This window comes from Gavialis gangeticus, unplaced genomic scaffold, assembly GCF_001723915.1.
Source record: "Gavialis gangeticus isolate Ggan-Ray unplaced genomic scaffold, GavGan_comp1, whole genome shotgun sequence".
NCBI classification, from domain to species: Eukaryota; Metazoa; Chordata; order Crocodylia; family Gavialidae; genus Gavialis; species Gavialis gangeticus.
In genome coordinates, this window is record NW_017728992.1 from 109,689,869 (window position 1) to 109,709,585 (window position 19,717).

Sequence of the window (19,717 nt, forward strand, 5' to 3'; positions counted from 1 at the left end):
TTGTAGGCCTTTCTTTTTAGCCTCAGGAGGTCTGCTGGATCCCTGAAGAGCCAGGGGGGCTGCTGTGCCCTCTTGCTGCCTGTCACAGAGCACTCGGGTGCCCTGCACCTAAAAGCAGAAATGGCTCAGGAGAGACCCCTAATGGTGAGAAGGGGGAGGCTCAACTGCCAGTCGCCAGGGCAGCACAGGTGCTGGTTGCTAGGAGAACCAAGGGAATCAGCTGACAGGAAGGGGCAGGGCTTGGCCCCTTCTTAAGCCCAAGCATAAGGCCAGGAGAGCAGTTCCCCTCCAGCAGCCAAGGAGTGGGGAGCTCGGCCAGTGCAGAGAGAAAGGAGAAGATAGACTGCAGGAGCATCCCCTGGTTGCGGCTATGGGTTGGAGTATTTTCCCGGTAGGGATAGAACATGGTTTTGACCGGATGGTTTACTTTATGTTATAGCCCAGGGGCTTTGTGTTTTGTGTTTACTATTTTTACTGGAGGACTGGGTGAGGCTATTAGGGGTGGAGGAGGCCTCATAGGGATGCCATGGTAGTGTGGGGTTTCCTGGTGCCAAAGAGGGTGCAGCATTGTTTGGGGCGCATTGGCCCCAGCCCCAGAGCCAGGGGGCAGCGAGGAGCCCCAGAGCAAGAGGGGGCAGCGAGGAGCCCCAGAGCAAGAGGGGGCAGCGAGGAGCCCCAGAAGTAAAGAAGAGGGCCAAGGTATAGGGCAAACCATGTCAAGTACCATCTGCGAGGCTTGGGCTGAGGTGTAGGTGAGGAAAAGGAGCCGCAGATAGTGCCCCCTGACACCGGGCATATAAAGTGGGCAGCCTCCCGCTAATTACATCACTCAATCAATTAAGATCAAGGCATGGCAGGTGAGTAAGCAGGCGGTTAGCCCAAGACAGGAAGGCAGAGCCACCAACAGAAAGGCTCCAGCGAGATACCCTGTCACACTGCCTTTCCTCCAAGATGGAATAGAATTTGCTTGAAAAAGAGTCAGTGCTGAGGGTGACTGAGTGCAATGGTTACTATGACTTTATGCAGATGGGCAAAATTAACCCAGGCTTATGGGCAGGTTCCACCAGCATGTTTGCCCATTATGGGTCTTGGCTTTGTCCTAAGTGTTCTATAGGCATGCTCCGTGAAGGCTGCATTCAATCAACTTCATAGTTGGTTTCTATGGCTGAACCCAAGCTGCAGCAGTTGAATGGTAGATAATGTATTTAACAAGTTTTCCTGGTCCAAGGGAACAGAACATGCTTCAAATGTCAAAGTACAGGAAACCATCGCTATTCGTGGATTTAGCATTTGCTGTTTCAAATATTCCTGAATGCCAAACCTGCATCTGAAATACACTTAAATGAGCTCCTTGGGAGCTCTGCACTTGCCACTGCAGGGCTCCTGCTGCTGCCACTGCGCTCCCACCATCTCCAGCATAGCTGTGCCCTCTCCTCAGCTGCCAGGGGCACTGAGTTCATGAATGGAGATGGTGTTCATGAACGCAGTGCCTTATTCACAGATTTTACCATTCCCCGGGGATATGAGAACATAGCCCCCGCAAATAGCGAGGGTCTCCTGTAGCTGTATTCTGAATTATCCATATTGTAAAGCACACAAAAATGTATCTGTTTGGCTGGGGAGTGACAATAGCTTTGAAATATCTGATACTTGAACTATCTAATGTTGAACTAATGAGGTTTTACTGTACTAGCTTTGCAGGGACCAGATCCATTGCTTCTTTAAGTCAATGGCAGCATTGCCACTGATCTGCAACACTGCTCCTCATGCTCTTGTCTGTGGGGTAGGTGACTGGAGGTCAGGGCTGCAATTCTTGGCATGAATATGATGTAATACCATCCAAATTTGAAGAGACCGAAGCACATACTTTTAATGGTAGATTGTACAATTTATCTATATGATCCAAAAGCAGTAGAAACTACCAAAAGAACATAATGAACATTTCCAAAGTAGGGAATTTTTTTGTGCCATGAAAAATTGCCTGCTTTTTGAATATACCATAAGAGTGTTTCTATAATAAGTAATAAGTCTGATCCTGCATCCTTTTCTCTTGGGGGTGACTTTGGTAAACACTAGTAGTCTACTGAAGTAGATTGTTATATTTCATATTCTAAACTCCTTAAATGACGAGCAGTTATTCACACAAGTGTCCCCAGTGACTTCAATGGACCTCAGTGCTCGCCAATGCAAGCAAAGCATTCATAGGCTGGTTGTATATACACAATGGAGACAGTTACTAGTATCACTTGGCACATATCATTAAATCTGCTACTGTTGAATTATTTTCATCCAGTGGGAATGGATGTGAACATATGCTGTATGCTATATTGGAAAAAAACAGTTCATTCCTTTTTGTCCATCTTTTTTGCTGGATGACTATACAACTTGACACACCAGTCAGGCTTCAGCTCTTTTATCTGTACATATGTCCTTTATTCTATCTGTTTGTCCTTTATTCTACCTGTTTCTCTTCATCTGAGTTTCCATTGTTTGCAAATAACATTTACCCAGTGTTCCAAACAAAACAGCATGGTAAGTTAGAATTATGAAATGTACAAAGGAGAAATGTTTCTGCCTCTATATTTTGTGTCACAGAACAGTAGTCTTACCCCACAAACTAATCTAATACTTTGTTTTTAGAGCTGTCAGCTAATCAACATATGAATGCCATCAGAACTACACACAGACTGAAGGAAAAGAAAGAGAAAGCAAAAGAGACAAGAATAAAGTTAAAAACATCCCCAGACTTTTGATATGTGGATGGGTTTTTGGATGATTTGTTTTATAAAAACATAGACACTTGATAGGCAAATTTTTTTTATAATGATGAAGTGATTTTACTTTTATCCAAAGGGAAAAGAGATAAATCAAACATAGCATATATCACTATTATGTTTGCTGGTGACTTTTCTGGCTTTTTTAAATTTCAAAATTGTTTGAAAATTCTGAAGTTGACGAATTGAGTCTGTGAGATCTAGTCATTACCATTTTTATGCAATACATCAGGTCAAGGACATGCATTGTCTAAAAAAAGGCTACCTGTTTAATATACTAACATAGTGTCATGGTGTGTGAATAAATCATGAAGAATCAATTATGGGAATGACAGAAATGTAAAATCTGCCAGGTATGTTTTATAATGGTTATCAACTCAAAAGAAGAGGTTAATACGTTTTCTTTAACTGACTGCTAAATAAATAAAAAATATAAATAAATAACCTAAAACTTAAAGCCACAACCAATGCATTGGTCATCTTTTTTTTTTTTTGCTAAACGCTTCCTTAATTCTTTCACTTTTCCAGCCTCTAAGCTTCCACAATGTGTTTCTACATGGACGATACCATGGATACTTTACTACCCTGATGGATTCCATTCCCTGTTTCCACAGATCTCACCAAAAAAGTGTTAGCAGAAGAGTTCTCTAAGGGTATTGAAAAATATATGAATGAGATAATAGGCTTCCCAATTCTCTCTTCAAATTATGCTCAAATCTTAATTTCCTATGGATTCGTGCCAGACAAACCTGTAAACTGTCAAGATATTTTAAATTAGTGAACAAAGGGAATAAATTCAGGAAAGATGGAAGGTGTGTGAGGGGGAAGAAACCTCTGACCTGACATTACCAAGTAAATAAATAAATAAAAAGACACTAAGATGAAAACAAAATAGTGTCATGGATTTACATATGGGGTTTTGATGGAAACTAGGGCTGGGTTTTAAATCAAAACTCACCATCTCAAAACCACTTCTTTTCATCCGCCTGCAGGACTTGAGGTAAGTACGTATGCGTTTTCTGGCACGCTCTTGATACTCAGGGAATTGTCGCCTGCATGAGTCAATGATAGCCTGGATCTTTTCTTTGGGCTGCTTAGAGATTGGGACCATTCGGTCCAAGTTTTCATCTACAAACAGCCTGACAAACATCTGTTGGCAAGAGGGAGACAGAGGAGAAGGGTTTGGAGGGCTGCTCTCTTCTCTTCCTAGTTTCCTGTCTTGAATACTGATAGGAAGACACTTTTTTTCTATGTACTGAAGAGCTTGGTAATGGGAAGCCAGAAATGTTAAGCAGACAACTCTTTAAAGGACTTTTTAGTGTTGATAAAAAGGCAAGAAAAGAATAAACTATAGTGTGTAGAAATTGTGAGATGAATCACAATAGATTAAGCGGTGCCTATTTCAAAACTTCGCCATTAACAATAAGCTATGATTGCTATATTGTTTGTTGAACTTCATCTGACTATTTCCCCACCTTGAACAATTGCTTGTGTTATCATGCATAATTACATATCTTGGGAATGCAACAGAAAATAGCTGACCACTAGACTGCTCTTAAGATAAACTAGCTGCAACCCCTTTCCATCCATTGGGCCAACATGCACGCACACATACATACACAAAACACAGTTAGGTTTTCCTCACTGATAAAGATGGCATTTTGCCTTAAAGTTCTAAATAGAACACAGTAAAACTGGTATTTGTTGGCAAGACAAATAATAAGTTTAATGTGCTTTAAAAAAATCCTTCTGTAAATCAACGTGCCTCTAATATTGCCAAATCCATGAACAACAAGACAAAAGGAAAATAGTAAAGTTAACCAAGGCAGTAAGTGCTATGGGACTTACATTAAAAGCTTTCAGTCGCTCAGCTTCTACCCCATCAGATTCATTAACTTTCTCAGCATCTTCCTGTTCATCATGGTCATCCTCATCCTCATCTCCTCGGTTGAGAGACAGATCTTCAGCACCTCTGTCTACACTTTCATTCTTGCCAGAGTCGTAACTGGAGTAACTATGTGCTGGGGACTGAGAATAAAAAAGAGAAATTGATTTTTTTTAAAAGAAGATAACTGCACCAGGTGATCAAATTTGCTCCTTTTTGTCAAATACAGTCCTTCTTAAACTAGCATGCTGGTGAATGATGTATAGAACAAACTCCATGATTTATTGCATAAAATGATTTATCCAGCCCTGGCATAAAAGTTCACCATAAAGGGGGACTTTTCCATGATCTTACCATTTCAAAACCTGAAAGCAGCCATATGAGATGAAGTCAAGTAAATCAGTGTATATATGCCTCTCCTGTGATATTTAAATTCCAGATGAAATGTTTGCTGAAGTCTTGGTTTGAACTGTTAACTTAAGGCTGTTCCAGATTAGCTCTGTTACATCAGCTAAAGTGTAAATAAATTCCTGAAGACTTACATATGAACTAAATGAAAATGACATACTTTAAGGTAGGGCAGAAGTCAGGGAGAGGGAGTGATATTCATCCATCAACATAAATCTTTATTGCCTAGAGCTTCAGTAAGTTGTTCATAAATATAATGATAATAATGCTATTGTTTTCATTTCTATTAATTCAAACAGATTTGAATTCTAAGAGGCATTAATAATAGTAACAAACATACACATCTCTGTTTCATCCTTAAAGTTGTTCTTTTCACATAACAGTATTCAGAATTTCAGAAGTAAGAATTCACATATCCGTATTCAGAATTTTTCCCAGAGCAAAAACCTTTTTATTTTGGATAAATCACAGATGAGCGTTCATTAAACAATTATTCACTCAGAGTGTCAAAAAACTTGGCAGCTACTAAGTCAGTCAAATATAGTAGGTTTTCCATAATGGTATCAGATTTTAGTTGGATGGTTACTCTGTGCATATACTCTGTACTGAAAACCATAGTGTGCAAAAACAGTAACAGAAAAGGCCACCTAAAGGCAAAAGTACACAACCATATTCTGTTCTTTGCTACATAAATGAAAATCTGAAACTACTCTAATGAAGTTATTACTGTTATTTAGATCTCAATTTGATCTGCAACATCTCCATTTTCCCCTCTTTTGTTTTTTTTTTGGTATTTACATAATTTTATAGGCCTACTCCAAAGCATGCTGAAGTCCGTTAATTTCAGACAGCTTTGAATCAAATCCTATAGGCTGACTCTCAGCAGATCAGCATACACATTTCTAAGTTTTTTTATACAATGGAATATCTAAACATTTCACAAACATGAGGACAAAGCCCAAAACAAAAAGGGTCATATTTTCAAACAAGTGCCTACAATTATGATGCCTGATCCAGATTTAGGGAGCTGCAGAGATTACCTTATTGGCCCTCTCCCCACTTACATAATGGAATATATGGCACCTACCTTGTATCTTGCAGACAGGGGCAATTTATTGTGATATCAACATACAGCTGAACCATAGTATGGACATAGGAAAATCTAGACATGAAAACTAATATAAAAATGCAGTTTTAACAGCTCCTTTCTTGGCTTTTCTTTCTTCCTCCATTGTCTTTATTCCTCTCTTCCTCTCCCTTTATTCTCATTTTCTTCTGTTTACCTTGTTTCTTTTATTTCCTATATTATTTTTGCAACTGTCTCTTTCACTTCCTTGAGTATCTTTTAGATGTTCACACTCTGTTTCCAATTCCTACTCCCTTTTTGCCTTGTATGCTCTAGATTTGGGGTAAACTATAGGGTTTCAGAGTCCTACAGAACAAATCCTCTAATCCTCCCACCCAGTCTCTGTCTTCTTTTTAGAACCTTTGTGTCCTGCTCACTCTGGCCTTTCTGCCCTTAGTGATGGTTTTTACAGTCCCTCTCCTTCTCCTGGACTCTCAGCTCCCCTGAACTTTACTCAGTCTCCCTGTGGTGGCTGTAGGCAACACAGAGGAAGGCTAGGAGGAACAACAGATGAGGCAACAGAAAACCAACCTCCTGTCCATGACACTCAGCAGAGAAGGAAGCTCAGCAGTACTCCTTCTCCTACAGTTAACCTACAGGGGGCAAAGCAGGTTTGCTAGTGTTCCCTGTGGGTCAGAGGGCCCAAGACTGATTATGACGGCAAGACAAGGACCTGCAGGAGCCAGTGACCAGTGACGACCTGTTCCAGTGCAGGACTCCTGTTCATAGACTAACTCCTGTTCAGAGAAAATGCTGAACTAAACACAGAATCAGGCCCTGAGAGAAATATAACCTTGCCTTGGCAAAGATGACAGATAAAACTGTGTCAAAAGCCACATAAGACTTTAACATGTGCAAGCAACACTATTTAACTTAGGTGTCTGTGAGCTGTCAGGTAAATACTGTACTGAATATGAATGCAATTACCCTAAAAGCAGTCACATGTAAATAGTAATTCATGGAGTTATCAGATCTCCACAGTGTGAAGAAAATCCTTCCACAACTGCAGAGACCACCATGCAAATGTGACAATCTTGCTGCAGAGATCACTATAGCAAGTGCTAGTACTGTTTGCTTTGTAGGGCCAAGCTTCTAGAGCCTATAAACAGAGATCAAAGAGCACCATGGAGAGCTCCCTGTAGGTTTCCTGTGCTATTCATGCAAGGGGATTTGGGGTGTAGGGACAAAACAGGCTGAACTCTCACTCTGAAGATTCCCTAGCATGTCAATGGTTCACAACCTTGTTACCTGGAAAATTCCAGCTCTTAGCTTTCACTCGTTTTTTTGACTACAGAAAAATAGTAGACCAATTCTTCTGTTGCAAAGAACTCACTCAGAAAGACCACAACAGGTCAGAATCTTTTTGACACTCTGGATTCCTATTTGATATCACTGGGTTTATCCTGTGATTTGTGTATTTCTGCATATCTAGCAGTGCTAATAGTGCATGGTGCCCCATCATGCCCTTAAAACAATCTCATAGCACTCTGGTTGAAAAGCATTGTTTTAGCGCATAGATAAGAAACGTGAGGAGTCTCAAGGACTACTGCAGCTTCTAGGTAGCCTTGGGGGATAATTCCTTTCTCCTGATCCTGAAGAGAATCCCAGCATAGAGCTGTTATTTAGGATAAAAACTGGGCATAGAAACTGGTTACTGTCACAATTTTTTCATATTTTAATAACTTCTGAAGCAATATGCAGTTGGAGATATGATATAGGTTGGAAGGTGGGCATTATTGTGTTCCTCTATTTATTTATTATTATACTAATACATAGCTATAGTACTGTGGGTAATGCCCACAGGGCTTCAACATGATTAAGAATCCATTCATTGCACTAAGCAATGCTTAAACACATAGGAAGAGATGGTTGCTACATGAAGAGTTTACAGTCTAAAGCCCTCATTCTGCAAATGCATATACTTAACTTCATGCATTGGAGTCATTCTGGGTGTGTCTATACATTAATTCATGTGCTGTAATTATGGCTCATTAAGTTTAGTACCTGTAATTACAAATATTACCTTAACGCACCATAATCGGTCCTACTGTGCATTAGTGTCGGCGCATGCTCTTTTGGTGATGCTAATGCACAGTAGACTAATTCTAATGCACATTAGCACATTAACATGGGTTTTGCCCACTGCACTAATATGCAGTAGAATTAGTTTACTGTCCTCAAAGCATTTAGTGTAGACATACCCTCTCTTAAACTAAATTCAGTAAGACTATCAAGTGCAACAATTTAATCATATCAATATTGATTTTTAAAAATACAGCACGTGTATGTTTGTACTGAGCAAGGAGATTATAAATCATAAACCTGAACTGAGAATTTCCTTTTCTTGAAATTAAAATTTAGGCCAAATGGGAGTAAATATCTCCCTCCAAAAATAGCAATATTATTTTGTTTTTGAAAGCACTTTATAGAGCCCATCAACTATTTGCACCAAAAAACAGTCTGAAAAAGATGTTAGCTTCTGAATTTAAGCTGCAGATTTTATCATACTCTGAGAAAGTGTAAGGGTAGAATTGCAGGGTTCAATATGGCTTCCAAGTTCTCAGGGTTGTAGGTGATTTTTGAGCTGTTAGGCCTGTGAACACAAGTAAAGTAAGCAAAGTCATTCCACAAATTAAACTGAGAGCAGGGTTTACCAGCTTGTTGTTTTTTTCTTTTCTTTTCTTTTTTTTGTGGCAATCATGCTATTTCATTTGTGTTGCCTCTTCATGAAGGGTTAGCAGAAGTATAAACTAAAAATAGTAATCATTTACTTTTGACAGTTAGGTAAAAATGTAAAATTCTAAATAAACACAGGGAACAGGTTGGTAGAGTAAGAAGTCATCATTTTTATAGCCACTTTTTTTCTTAGTTTCTCCCCTAAATTCTGAATATAAGGCATAAGTTATGGGATTGTGGTAGTTTGACATGTATGGGCTGAAAGAAAGAGAGAGAGAGAACAAACAGCATAACATACAATCAACGCATGTTGCACCCAAGCAGAACAAATGATGACAAGGGCCAGTGACCACTCAAGTCAAGAGTATTGTCGACCAAATGCATACAACATCAGATGAGCCCCTAAGAAATACTGAACTTGTGTTAAAAATTGAGCAATTATATATATAGAAAAATAAATAAAATCTGATTGCTTTTTGCTTGCCTTTTTATTTTTGAGCCTTTAGGGTTCACTCGTTCAAACCATTCTCTGCAATCACAAGAGCTAGAAACTTGTATTTTTGAAAATGGAATCAACGCTTCTTATATGACAAGGTGGCTCCAGGAAGAGGGCTTTATGAAAAGCACCAAATGTTCCAAAATGTAATATAAAAATCATGAGTTGGCAACAAGTCTATCAAAGGTAAGAAAGTATCAGAATTACCCAGATGCAAATTGCATATTGTTGAAGCAGCCCTTTTAAAAATGTACTTAATATATAGCTACACATAATGGACTGCAATACAGAAACACTGCTGCTGTCAATAGAAACCATACTGTAATTTTTGTTTGGAAAATTGAGTCAATAATTTATTATCTTCCATAGTGTTCCTATGTCTGCCAGGCTCAAGGCCTTGGGGATGACCAAGTGGAGTGAATTTTGTAGGCAGTAAGGCTAAATTTAGAAAATGCTGCCACTGATCCCAGAAAACCAGTCCTAGGTGTTGACAGCAAGAGGCTGTCTCATAGCAAGCTGCCAGATGTCACATCCACCTGGGTCATTAGACCTTTAAAGGTTATTATCAAGTTAGTATTCTCAAATAAGGAAAATCCTGAATTTGCAAATTAAAAAAAAAGCAAAGATTCAATTTAGCTGAATGCTCTCAGAAGAACACTTTTTAAGGGCTCAGTTTTGCCCCAGTAACTGGGTTGAGTGGTCGCTTGGTATGCCAGACATCCCTTTGGATTCTATTTTTACATAAAGTAGTTGTTATATTTTTAGCTACATGATTTTGTAGATCTGTCATGCCTAAACACATATTTCTGTAAAGGCAGAAATACCCTACCAAAAAACCCCCCAGTTTATTAGTGAAGTTGGGATGGTTACATATAGTTCACATTTTGAAGGTTATCTTCACAACAGAAGGGTTAAACACTTATTTTTCCCAATAAATAAATAAAAGGTCACAGAGCCCTCCAGGCAGTTATTGAGCAGTCATGACTTTTGCAGACATTGCACAAATTCATAGGATCAGTGATAAGCCATGACAGCATAACTAACAACCAGCTTTAATCATAATCAACAACCTGGATTGTACCTGGAAAGAAAGAGCACACAAACTTGAACTTAGGGATTCTCAAGTATTGACAGCTGTCCACCTATTACACAATCATAATGTTGAAAGGGACCTCGTGGGGCATCTAGTCTAACTCCCTCTACAAACGCAAAATGTTCTATTCCTAAACCAGCGGAGAAAAATGCTTAGCCAGCTTCTTGAAATCCTCCAGTGAAGGAGATACTTTAACTTCCTATGCAGCTTGTTTCATTGTACTACTGCTCTGACAGTAAGGATTTTTTTTTCCTAAGATTTAATCTACATCTATTTTGATTCATTTTAAACCCATTGTTTCATGTCCTGCTTTCTTTGGCAAGGGAGAACTGTTGTTTTCCCTCTTTGTCATGGCAGCCTTTCAAATATTTGAAAACTGCTATCATGAACTCCCCATCCCCAACCTTAATCTGCTTTTCTCCAAACTAAACATAACTCTCTCAACTTTCCTTGTAGACTCCAATCTCCAACATCTTTGTCACTTGCTTCTGGATTCTTTCCAGTTTCTCTACATCCTCCGGAAAAGTAGAACCCAGAACTACTTGCAGTACTTTAGCTGAGACTCAGCAGTGCTGAGTAGAGTGTTTCATAGTTTCTAGGGTCGGAAGGGACCTGAGTAGATCATCTAGTCCAACCCCCTGCCATGGCAGGAAAGATTATTGGGGTCAAATGACCCCAGCAAGGTGTTCATCTAACCTCCTCTTAAAGACCCCCAGGGTAGGAGCCAGCACCACTTCTCTTGGAAGTTGGTTCCAGATCCTAGCCGCCCTGACCGTGAAGTAGCGCCTCCTGATATCTAGCCTAAATCTTCCCTCTACCAGCTTGTGACTGTTATTCCTGGTCACTCCTGGCAGTGCTCGGGGGAACAGTGTTGCTGTCACCTTCTGTGTCTTTAAAAAATGCTCCTGTTAAAGCAGAACCAATTACTTTTTTTTGTGTCTGCACCACACGGCTGGCTACTGTCCAGTCTGTGATCTATCATAACCTGGCAGTCCTACTGCCCAGCCAATTAACCCCCATTTTCTATTTGTGCAGTTGGCTTTTCTTCCTTAGGCTGAGGATCTTACATTTTTTTTGTTGAATTAAATTTTTGTGTCTAAAATCAGGTCCTCCTATTTATCAAGTTCTCTTGAATTCTAACCTATCCTCCAAAGTGTTTGCTATGTCTCCCAGTTTTCTGTCATCTGCAAACTTTACCAGGAAGCTCTCTATTCCTGACTGTGTAAATGTAAAAGATGCCAGTCCACTCACCCCGACCCTGCAAGGTAAAGTTGCAAGTCATGTAATTATCTCCCAGCAGATGCACATGGTAAAATATTCTGGTTTTCCATATTCTGATTTTAACCAAACTATGCATAAAAATATAATTTTTTAAAATTACTTCCTCATACCACCTTCTTTTCTTTCCCTTTACACTGCTCTTTCCTCACTTCATTTTTTTCTTTCTATCTCTTTCCTCCCTCCACATCTCAGTCTGTCATCTCTCCCCCACACCGAATGCATCTCAATTAATTAATGCAGTAAAATTGCTTGCATATTAGGTATGCACTTCCATACACATTTTTCCAAATACAGTTATGAAGGTATAGTTCTTGAAGTCACTCCTTTGAAAAGAAAGAAATAGCAATAGTTGCATTTAAACCAGGTAAACTTGTTCTAAAATTTTGTTATAAATTTTTTTCAAAATTTCAAATTTCAGTGGATAGAAAAACAATGTTTTTAAAAATCCAATTATGTTTATAATGATAAGGTTTTTGGAAAGGACAATAATATGAATTAGTGAGGGTACATTTTGTGCTTTTTGCTAGAAAAAATCAAATACATAAGGTATATCAGAAAAAACTCAGTCATAAATATTTTTTTAGTAATGTCAAGTATTGGGAGACAAATGAAATATATTTTATCCATTGGCTCAAATATTCACTTCTTTTACTAAATTCTAAGTTTGTATGCCTCTACAATTCAGATTGTGAGTTTAATTGTCAGGATGGACAGAGTTTGAACACAGGAGAATTTTTGTTCTTCAAATCAAAAGAAGTAGACAATGTATTTGAAAATAAAAATAATGCATAATGTATTTGATCCCCTCCACTTAGTCTTCCCATTTGCCTATTTTGCCTGTGACTTTAAGTTCAACTCTTCCTCAAATTTTCCATCTCTTCTCTCAACTCTTATACATGGAAATATGCATTTCCCCATTTCCACAACACTGTGCATAGTCGCCACTTCTGTGACTCTTCTTGGACTACAATTCTTCATGGCTTCCTTTTCTTCAACCTTGGGTAACGTAATGGTCTTCACATGTTCTCTTCATGCCCCAGTTTTTCAGACTACGCTGTATATGGAACTTTAATATCCCCCTTTTCTCACTGTACAAAGTCTGATGTCTCATCCTTAAAAAAATCTAATAGCTCTCCACGCATTTCAGGATCCAAATTACAATTTACTTCCATTGTTTTTAAACTTGCAATTTGCCTTGCTCAGATTAACTTGGAACTTTATATTTGGTAAGTGAACATCCTGTTCCATCTGCTAGACCACAACTGGCCTCTTCAGCTCCATCATACAATCTTATCCCTAATGGTAGAAAAAGTTGTCCTCTCTAGCTCCTGTCACCGGGAGTTCATTGTGGGAAAATGAAGAGGTGCAATAATGGCATTATGCTACATAAACATGATTCAGTAAATTAATTATTTCAGAGGGTTAGTGCTTTGCAGTACAGTTTATATGAAAAAGCCACATAAAACAGGAATTGTATTTTATGGAATCATAATATAAATAGCTCTTTTACACCCTTTATGAGTTCATAGCACAAGGCCCAGAAAGACAACTGCTTGCTTAACTCTCATAATACCTGGAAAATGAAGAGTTTATTTTCTGAACCACTTCAGACAAGCTATTTCTGTATCCCTTGCATTTCTGCAATAGTCAGAGAACAGTGGATTGTTCTATACCAAAGACCACCTATTCCCCATCTCTCAGTAAGTTAATTAACCAGACTACATGATATTATCTATTTGTACCTATTACAAAGAGATATATTTATTAAAAATAAGTACAGTAAACTCTCAATTATTTAGACACTTCTATTCCAGAGGGATTTATCAGGATAGATACACGTCTGGATAATTGAAAGATAAGAGATAATTGAAAGGCCCTCTGAAACAGAGCTCTCCTCTCTATGTTTTCTTCTCTTAACTAAAAGACACTGTATTCTTGGTCTATCCCCACAGGTACTGACCCACATTATTGAGGCACATCACTTTTCCCTGACAGAAATAACCTCAGAAATTAGCCTGGATTCAGTGTGAAGCGATAGAGGAAACAGAATATCCCTGCCAAAATAACAGCAAATCTGCTTAGTAACAGTAATTTAACCAACCTTTTCCCAAGTCTGAATTCCTCCACAACTCATCTCTATTCATCTGGTTTGTCCACATCCTACTCATCCACTTAACTCTGTCCCAGTCATTTTGAAAGAGCAGGAATCTCTGGCTGATCATCAAAATTAGCAAGTAGTGTTATTCCACCAAATTCAAGCCAAACACAAGTCAGAACAGCAGACTTAATAATTTTGGGGGCCTGCACGCTTCCTTAAGGTCTCTTTTATTATGATTTATATGTAAATTGGTGGAGGAAGCTAGGCACTTGCAATCAAGGTGCTCAAAACATCTTTTGTAATTGGCTATTACAAAAACCAATTTTGTTGCCTATAGACATTTTTGTAAGACAGGTTGTCCTTTGTGGGACTAAAAAGTCAAAGCCAAACAGGATCAAAGTCAAACAAAGACTTAACTGACTTTTTAGCAGCATGTTCCAAAGTTCATTGGGCTGTTAGGTCTCAGCAGATCTCCAAGAGGACCGAAATTTCAGTGGTAAGGATTATCAAATGATATGTTCTGCCATCTCTTCCAGAAAGCTTTATCCCAGGAACGGAAGGTAAATATTGTACAGCTTATCTTGCCTGCCATAAAATAACTCAACTCTTTGGGGTAACTGCGCCCCATTTAAGACTTTAAACACTGTAACCAATATCTTCTTTTTCACCAAGAGTGAAACCAAAAGAAAAAATAATAGTGATGTCCTGCCCTCTTGCCAGGGGCTGTCCGTGACAAGCTGCCCTGTTGGGAGGGACAAAGACTCTTTGAGGCTTGAGAATTTACTGATATCTATTCAAAACTCAGTTTCTGATCGCAGAGCTAATGAACACATTAAGTGCAGACAGCTACTGGATGAGGTATGGTACTGTTTTCCCCAGTATAGGAGGAGCATCAGCCTTTCTGATTCTTTTTCCTTTAAATTTTATGACTACAAAACCCCGAGTGCAGAGAACAAAGAATGCATTGAGGAACTAAAACTGAAAAGCAAGAAGATAGAAGAGAACAGTTTAATGCTGGTTCTGAAAAGCTTTTCTAGGTGTATTCATTTTTCATTTATCCTAGCTCCTCCCCCTCCCTATATCCATCCTGGCTTCCCTTACCTATTGCATGCCTGCATAGCAGCATCACAAAGGTTCCTTCACCTTTCTCCTTCCCACTTTGAGCACTATGGAAGCACAGAAGTACAGCAGGGTAGGGAGGAGATTCAAAAACAATTGGTGGAAGCAGTGGAGGAGAGAACTCCAACTCACCTGTCTCCATCCTTTGAAACAAATCTAGGCTCTCCCTCCTTCAGTTTGTGTTGCTCAGTCATTAGAGTCATATGCCAGAATAGGTGAGAGGAGACAGTCCTGTCACTCCTGCTCTTCTGATCATGTGAGTCTGACAGATCATTTACATCTTGAGAAGTACACATTGGAGGAAAAAAGACAGCAACGGTAACACATTGAGAGACAGACTCATGCAAAAACAAAGCCAATTGGTTAATCACATGCATGTTATCCATAATTATCTGTTCAGTACTGAACAGCCATTTTACAAATCGGTGCTGGCCATCAGATGATATAAAAGAAAGAAAGCTAGGAATGCAGCTTTCTCATGGGCACAGCAGTGGTAAAGAAGTTTCCTCTAGTATCATGGAAGTGACCTCTAGCTTCTGCTCCCTGGTCAAGTTCATCCTAGGCATTAACACAAATGGAATGAAGAAGCAACAATGACAAAAGGATCCCTCTACTTCAAGCTTCCTCATTCTTTCCTACTGAAGACATCTGTTATAACAAATATCTAACGTTGCTCTCAAGAGGAAAGAAATCCCTGTTTACACTGTTCAGAGGAACTTTGCTAATAGCCAGCCAACCAGCGTGGATGCAACTTCTCTCTGGGAAGAGCCAGAGAAATCCTCCTTTCACCAAATTTATTTTCCTTTTATGTCCCCATCAGTAAAATGAAATCTTTCTCAACCTGGACGTGTAATAGCCATCATACTTCAGTCCTGATAAAAAAACTTCTGAATTAAGTCCATAACTTTTCCTGCAGTATAATAACAGCATCAAACTCTGAATTTATATAAACATTTGGTGGTAGGGTTTGTTACAAAAATGACCTGGAACCTTTGGGCAGCATTATCATGATTTTACATGTAACCTCTTAACCTCAGGCTGTTGGAGCCCTTCCTCTTCTTCCTGGTAGCTTGGCAGCAGAGTATGTGGTGAGCCCCCATGACATCTACTGATTTGGCCAATAAACTGCACATTTTTTTTGCCTGGCAGAGCAGTAGGAGTTACTTCAGAATTTGACATCTGACTGCATTTCTCTTCATGCCTTCTCTTTGCTATCTCAGTGCTGCTGTCTGAAGGATGTCTTTGTCACATTGATACTTTCAGCTCAGTTAGAGGAAATCGCACAATTCAGGAGAAGCACCGAAATTATAAGATTACCTATCATTCATATTCAGTAGAAAACAAATACAGGTCTGATTTACTGCAATACTGCTTAAGGTAAATGATAGACGAAGGCTATTTTTAGTTATTATTAGAGATGGGCCTAAATTGTTAAATCTGGGGACCAGATTCTGCTGACCCTTGGAGGCTAAAAACAGATATTGGACTTCTCCCTGGACAAAGCCTTTTATTCTTGGATCCTACAGAGGTACAAACCCACTCTCCTACTCAAAGTACCTGTGAAGTACCAAGATAACACTTTTTCCCTGGGACAATCAGGACTAATTCAAGTGAACTGCTGTTCAAGCTGCTTATGTAAACTATTGTCCCTACCTGTTTTGATACAAGTCAAATGCAAGGACAATCAGACTTTGATAAACCAGATGTCTGTTTTTAGCTTAACACTCTGGCCTTTGGCCTCTGTGCTAAGGTCAGTGCAAAAGGCTGGAATCTGGTCACAGCTGGCTAGTGGAAAATTCTCCCAGGCATAAAGCCTGGTAAAGCCTCCCAGGCATAAAGCATAGGCATAAGGCCAGGTCCTGCACCAACCGTCCTCAACCCACCAAATTGCAAGAAAAAGAATGATTTAATTTGGGGGTGGGATAAGTCAGACCAGGCCCTAGACTTCTCTGTTCAACGCCAGGATTGGATCAGTGAAGGATTAGTGACCTGTAAGCAGTTGCATGAAGATATTTCCTCATCCTGTGCCAAGCAAAGCTCACACACTGGAAAAAACGGAGTCCTGAATGTAGGTTTGAACCTTCTCAAAGCATGAGGGAAAGGGTTTTGATCCATGGTTTAAATTCAGTGTATGATGGCAATAGAATTATCTGAAATATTCAGATCCAGATTGGAATTTGCACTTGCTCAAACTCTGATATCATTGGTGTCCTGGCATGTCACTAGCAATTTTCTTGTACAAGTGAAGTACACTCACTTATACAAGGAGTTTTCAGCTTCAGTATACAGAATTTTAAATGATGGAGAAAGGTGAATAAAAAATGAGAAAAAGCTATCAATATTTCTAGTTTGGAAAGCCTAAAAAGAGACCCATTTGATACCACTTCCTCTTGCTCATTCTTCCTCTTAGCAGAACTTTATTCAATTAAAGACAGGCAGCACCTTTTCCTTAGCAGGATGCTGATTCTGAATAATTTAAACACTTGAGACAAAATTGGCATTTGTCTCATGTTATTCAGAACTAGAGCTAGGGTGTGCAGGGTCTAAGGGACTTGGGAGTTGGATTCTTAATGCACTCCCACATATTCATTTACATGATGTAATGGCTCTGACTTAGGACAAACTAAGAAGAGTCTAAGTAGATTTTGATATAAAAGAGAGCAAAAGCTCTGTGAAGAGTATACTAAGGGAAATGCAATAAATCTTTAATATCATAATCTCTACTGTCTACTTACAATCAGCTGTAGCCAATTAAGGGTCAAATCATTATCGAATAGCATTATTCTCATTCACATAACAACAGATCTTTATGAGATCACCTGAAGTGCAGCTGGGATTGGAATGCATCTCAGTTGCTTCTTCAGTTAGAATCTGGACAACAATATTAAAGAATCCATACACTTAAGAGCCCTCGACCAGACTATGATTCAGCATTGCAAGGAATCTGAATATCATTTAACAAGATTACTTGATTTTTTTTGTGATTCAGGATATTAAAGTTACTTAAAACAGAAGTCTTACTTAATTTTTTTTTTTTGGAAATTTAATCATACATGTCATATCTTGCCAAGCCACAGGTATATAAATCTCAAACATTTTTGTACCAGTGTAATTTTTTTAAATGTAAGCAGTCAAGCTTTGTCAACCAAGAATTTCTGAAGTAGTGTTTACTTGTAATCATTCCTAGCTTTGTTGTTTTGGTTTTTTTTGTTGCATATTTCAATCTCTCCTAACTTCATTAAGCAAAGAATGGCAGAAGTTAAAATGGTAGGTGTTCATCCTAAAACGTGTTACACTGAGGCAGACTTCTATGCAGGCACAAGTAGTTTGTCCACATGCAAGAAACTGCAGCTCGGGGACTGTAATGTTTATATTATTGTAAATTGTTTTCCATAATTATTTCTAAAATATTGGGTGTAGCTGTGTACTGCCAGTAAAGATGCATAGAACTGTATTTTCTATAATAAATATGACTCTCTTCGTTTTTGTTCTGAAGATCTCCAATATTACTGGCTCTTTCTTTATGAACAACTCATTTAGTAAAACATAAACCTGAGTTAGATTTTCAATTTTTCCATGCAGCAAACTTGTTCATCAATATGAAATAATAATTAAAAAAAACCAAAAGGACATGAGTCATTTGTTTAGAACAGGGGTGCTCAATATTTTGGCCCCAAGCCTGATGAATGGTGTGGGACTGGTCTGGGAAGAAGCCTGTATTTGTTAATCACCTTTATATTATTTTAAGCATTTACTCTTTTTTTTTCTTTTAGAAATGTGGTGAAGTATGCATTTGTGACTTGGCATTACTATGCAAAGCACAACAGAGCGTGGGACTGAGAGAGAATCTTTCTATATTTATTTAATATAATTTCACTTCACAACTTGATCGAAGGCCAGAAAAGTAAAGTGATGGTTATACAAAATATGCTCAAGGCATGAAATAACTCTTTCATGAAAATGATTTGAAAGGGTAATGGTTTGAAAAAGGTCTGACTTTGCAAGTAGCTACTTATATTTAACAAATCTATGGTAGGTTAACTGATATAAACAATATGTCTGTACAGAACCATATTTCCATCAGTGCAGTGCCTACCTAGGCCCACTCTTAAAACACAGTATATGACACATGGAGCATCCAGTATTTTGTAATTGATAGTAAATTTTATGTGCTATGCTTAATGAGGTTGCCACATGTGTTCTAGGGTTTAGTATTAGCTTCTTAAAGAGGATATGCCTGGCTTTCATACTGAAACCACACCTGATTTCCACTAGTTGCATACAGTCTTTCTATGCAAAGGGCGCATCTACATGAGACGCTAGCAGCACAGTAAACTAATTCTGCTGTGCATTAGCATGGCACAAAAAAATCACGCTAACGTACAATAGAATTACTCTACTGTGTATTAGTGTCACTTAAGAAGTGTGCGCCAGCTCTAATGCGTAGGAGCACTGATTATGGCACATTTAATTAATACCTGTTCTTACAGGTAGAGGTGCATCAATACATCAGTCTGATATTGGGTAGGCACCGATATTAAGAAAATTGGCTGTATTGAAAATTGGCTTGATGTGGCTGATAAATGGCCCATGCACACAAGGAGCCGCAGTGTAGCCTGTAGGCAGTGAGGAGCACAGCCTGGCATCTTGGAGAGCTGTGTGCCGCTGGCAAGTCTGTTGTGGTGGATAGGAAAGGGGGAGGGAAGGGGTGGGGGGGGGAAGATCAAGGCCCCTGCAGTGAGGGAGGGAGGGGGGCTGGGG

General features: G+C 39.0%; 1 protein-coding gene across 3 annotated transcripts in view; it reads right to left on the reverse strand.

Annotated features, from left to right (window-relative positions):
* NOL4 (nucleolar protein 4) overlaps positions 1-19,717 on the reverse strand; it is a 365,842-nt gene that overhangs the window by 86,013 nt on the left and 260,112 nt on the right. For 2 of the 3 annotated variants that reach the window (XM_019526816.1, XM_019526832.1), the window contains 2 exons: positions 4,623-4,802; positions 3,733-3,924 (listed from right to left, as the gene is read on the reverse strand). In XM_019526816.1, the coding sequence (XP_019382361.1) occupies positions 3,733-3,924; positions 4,623-4,802 (372 nt within the window). The remainder of the gene's footprint in view (positions 1-3,732; positions 3,925-4,622; positions 4,803-19,717) is intronic. The other variant, XM_019526826.1, reaches the window with a different exon arrangement.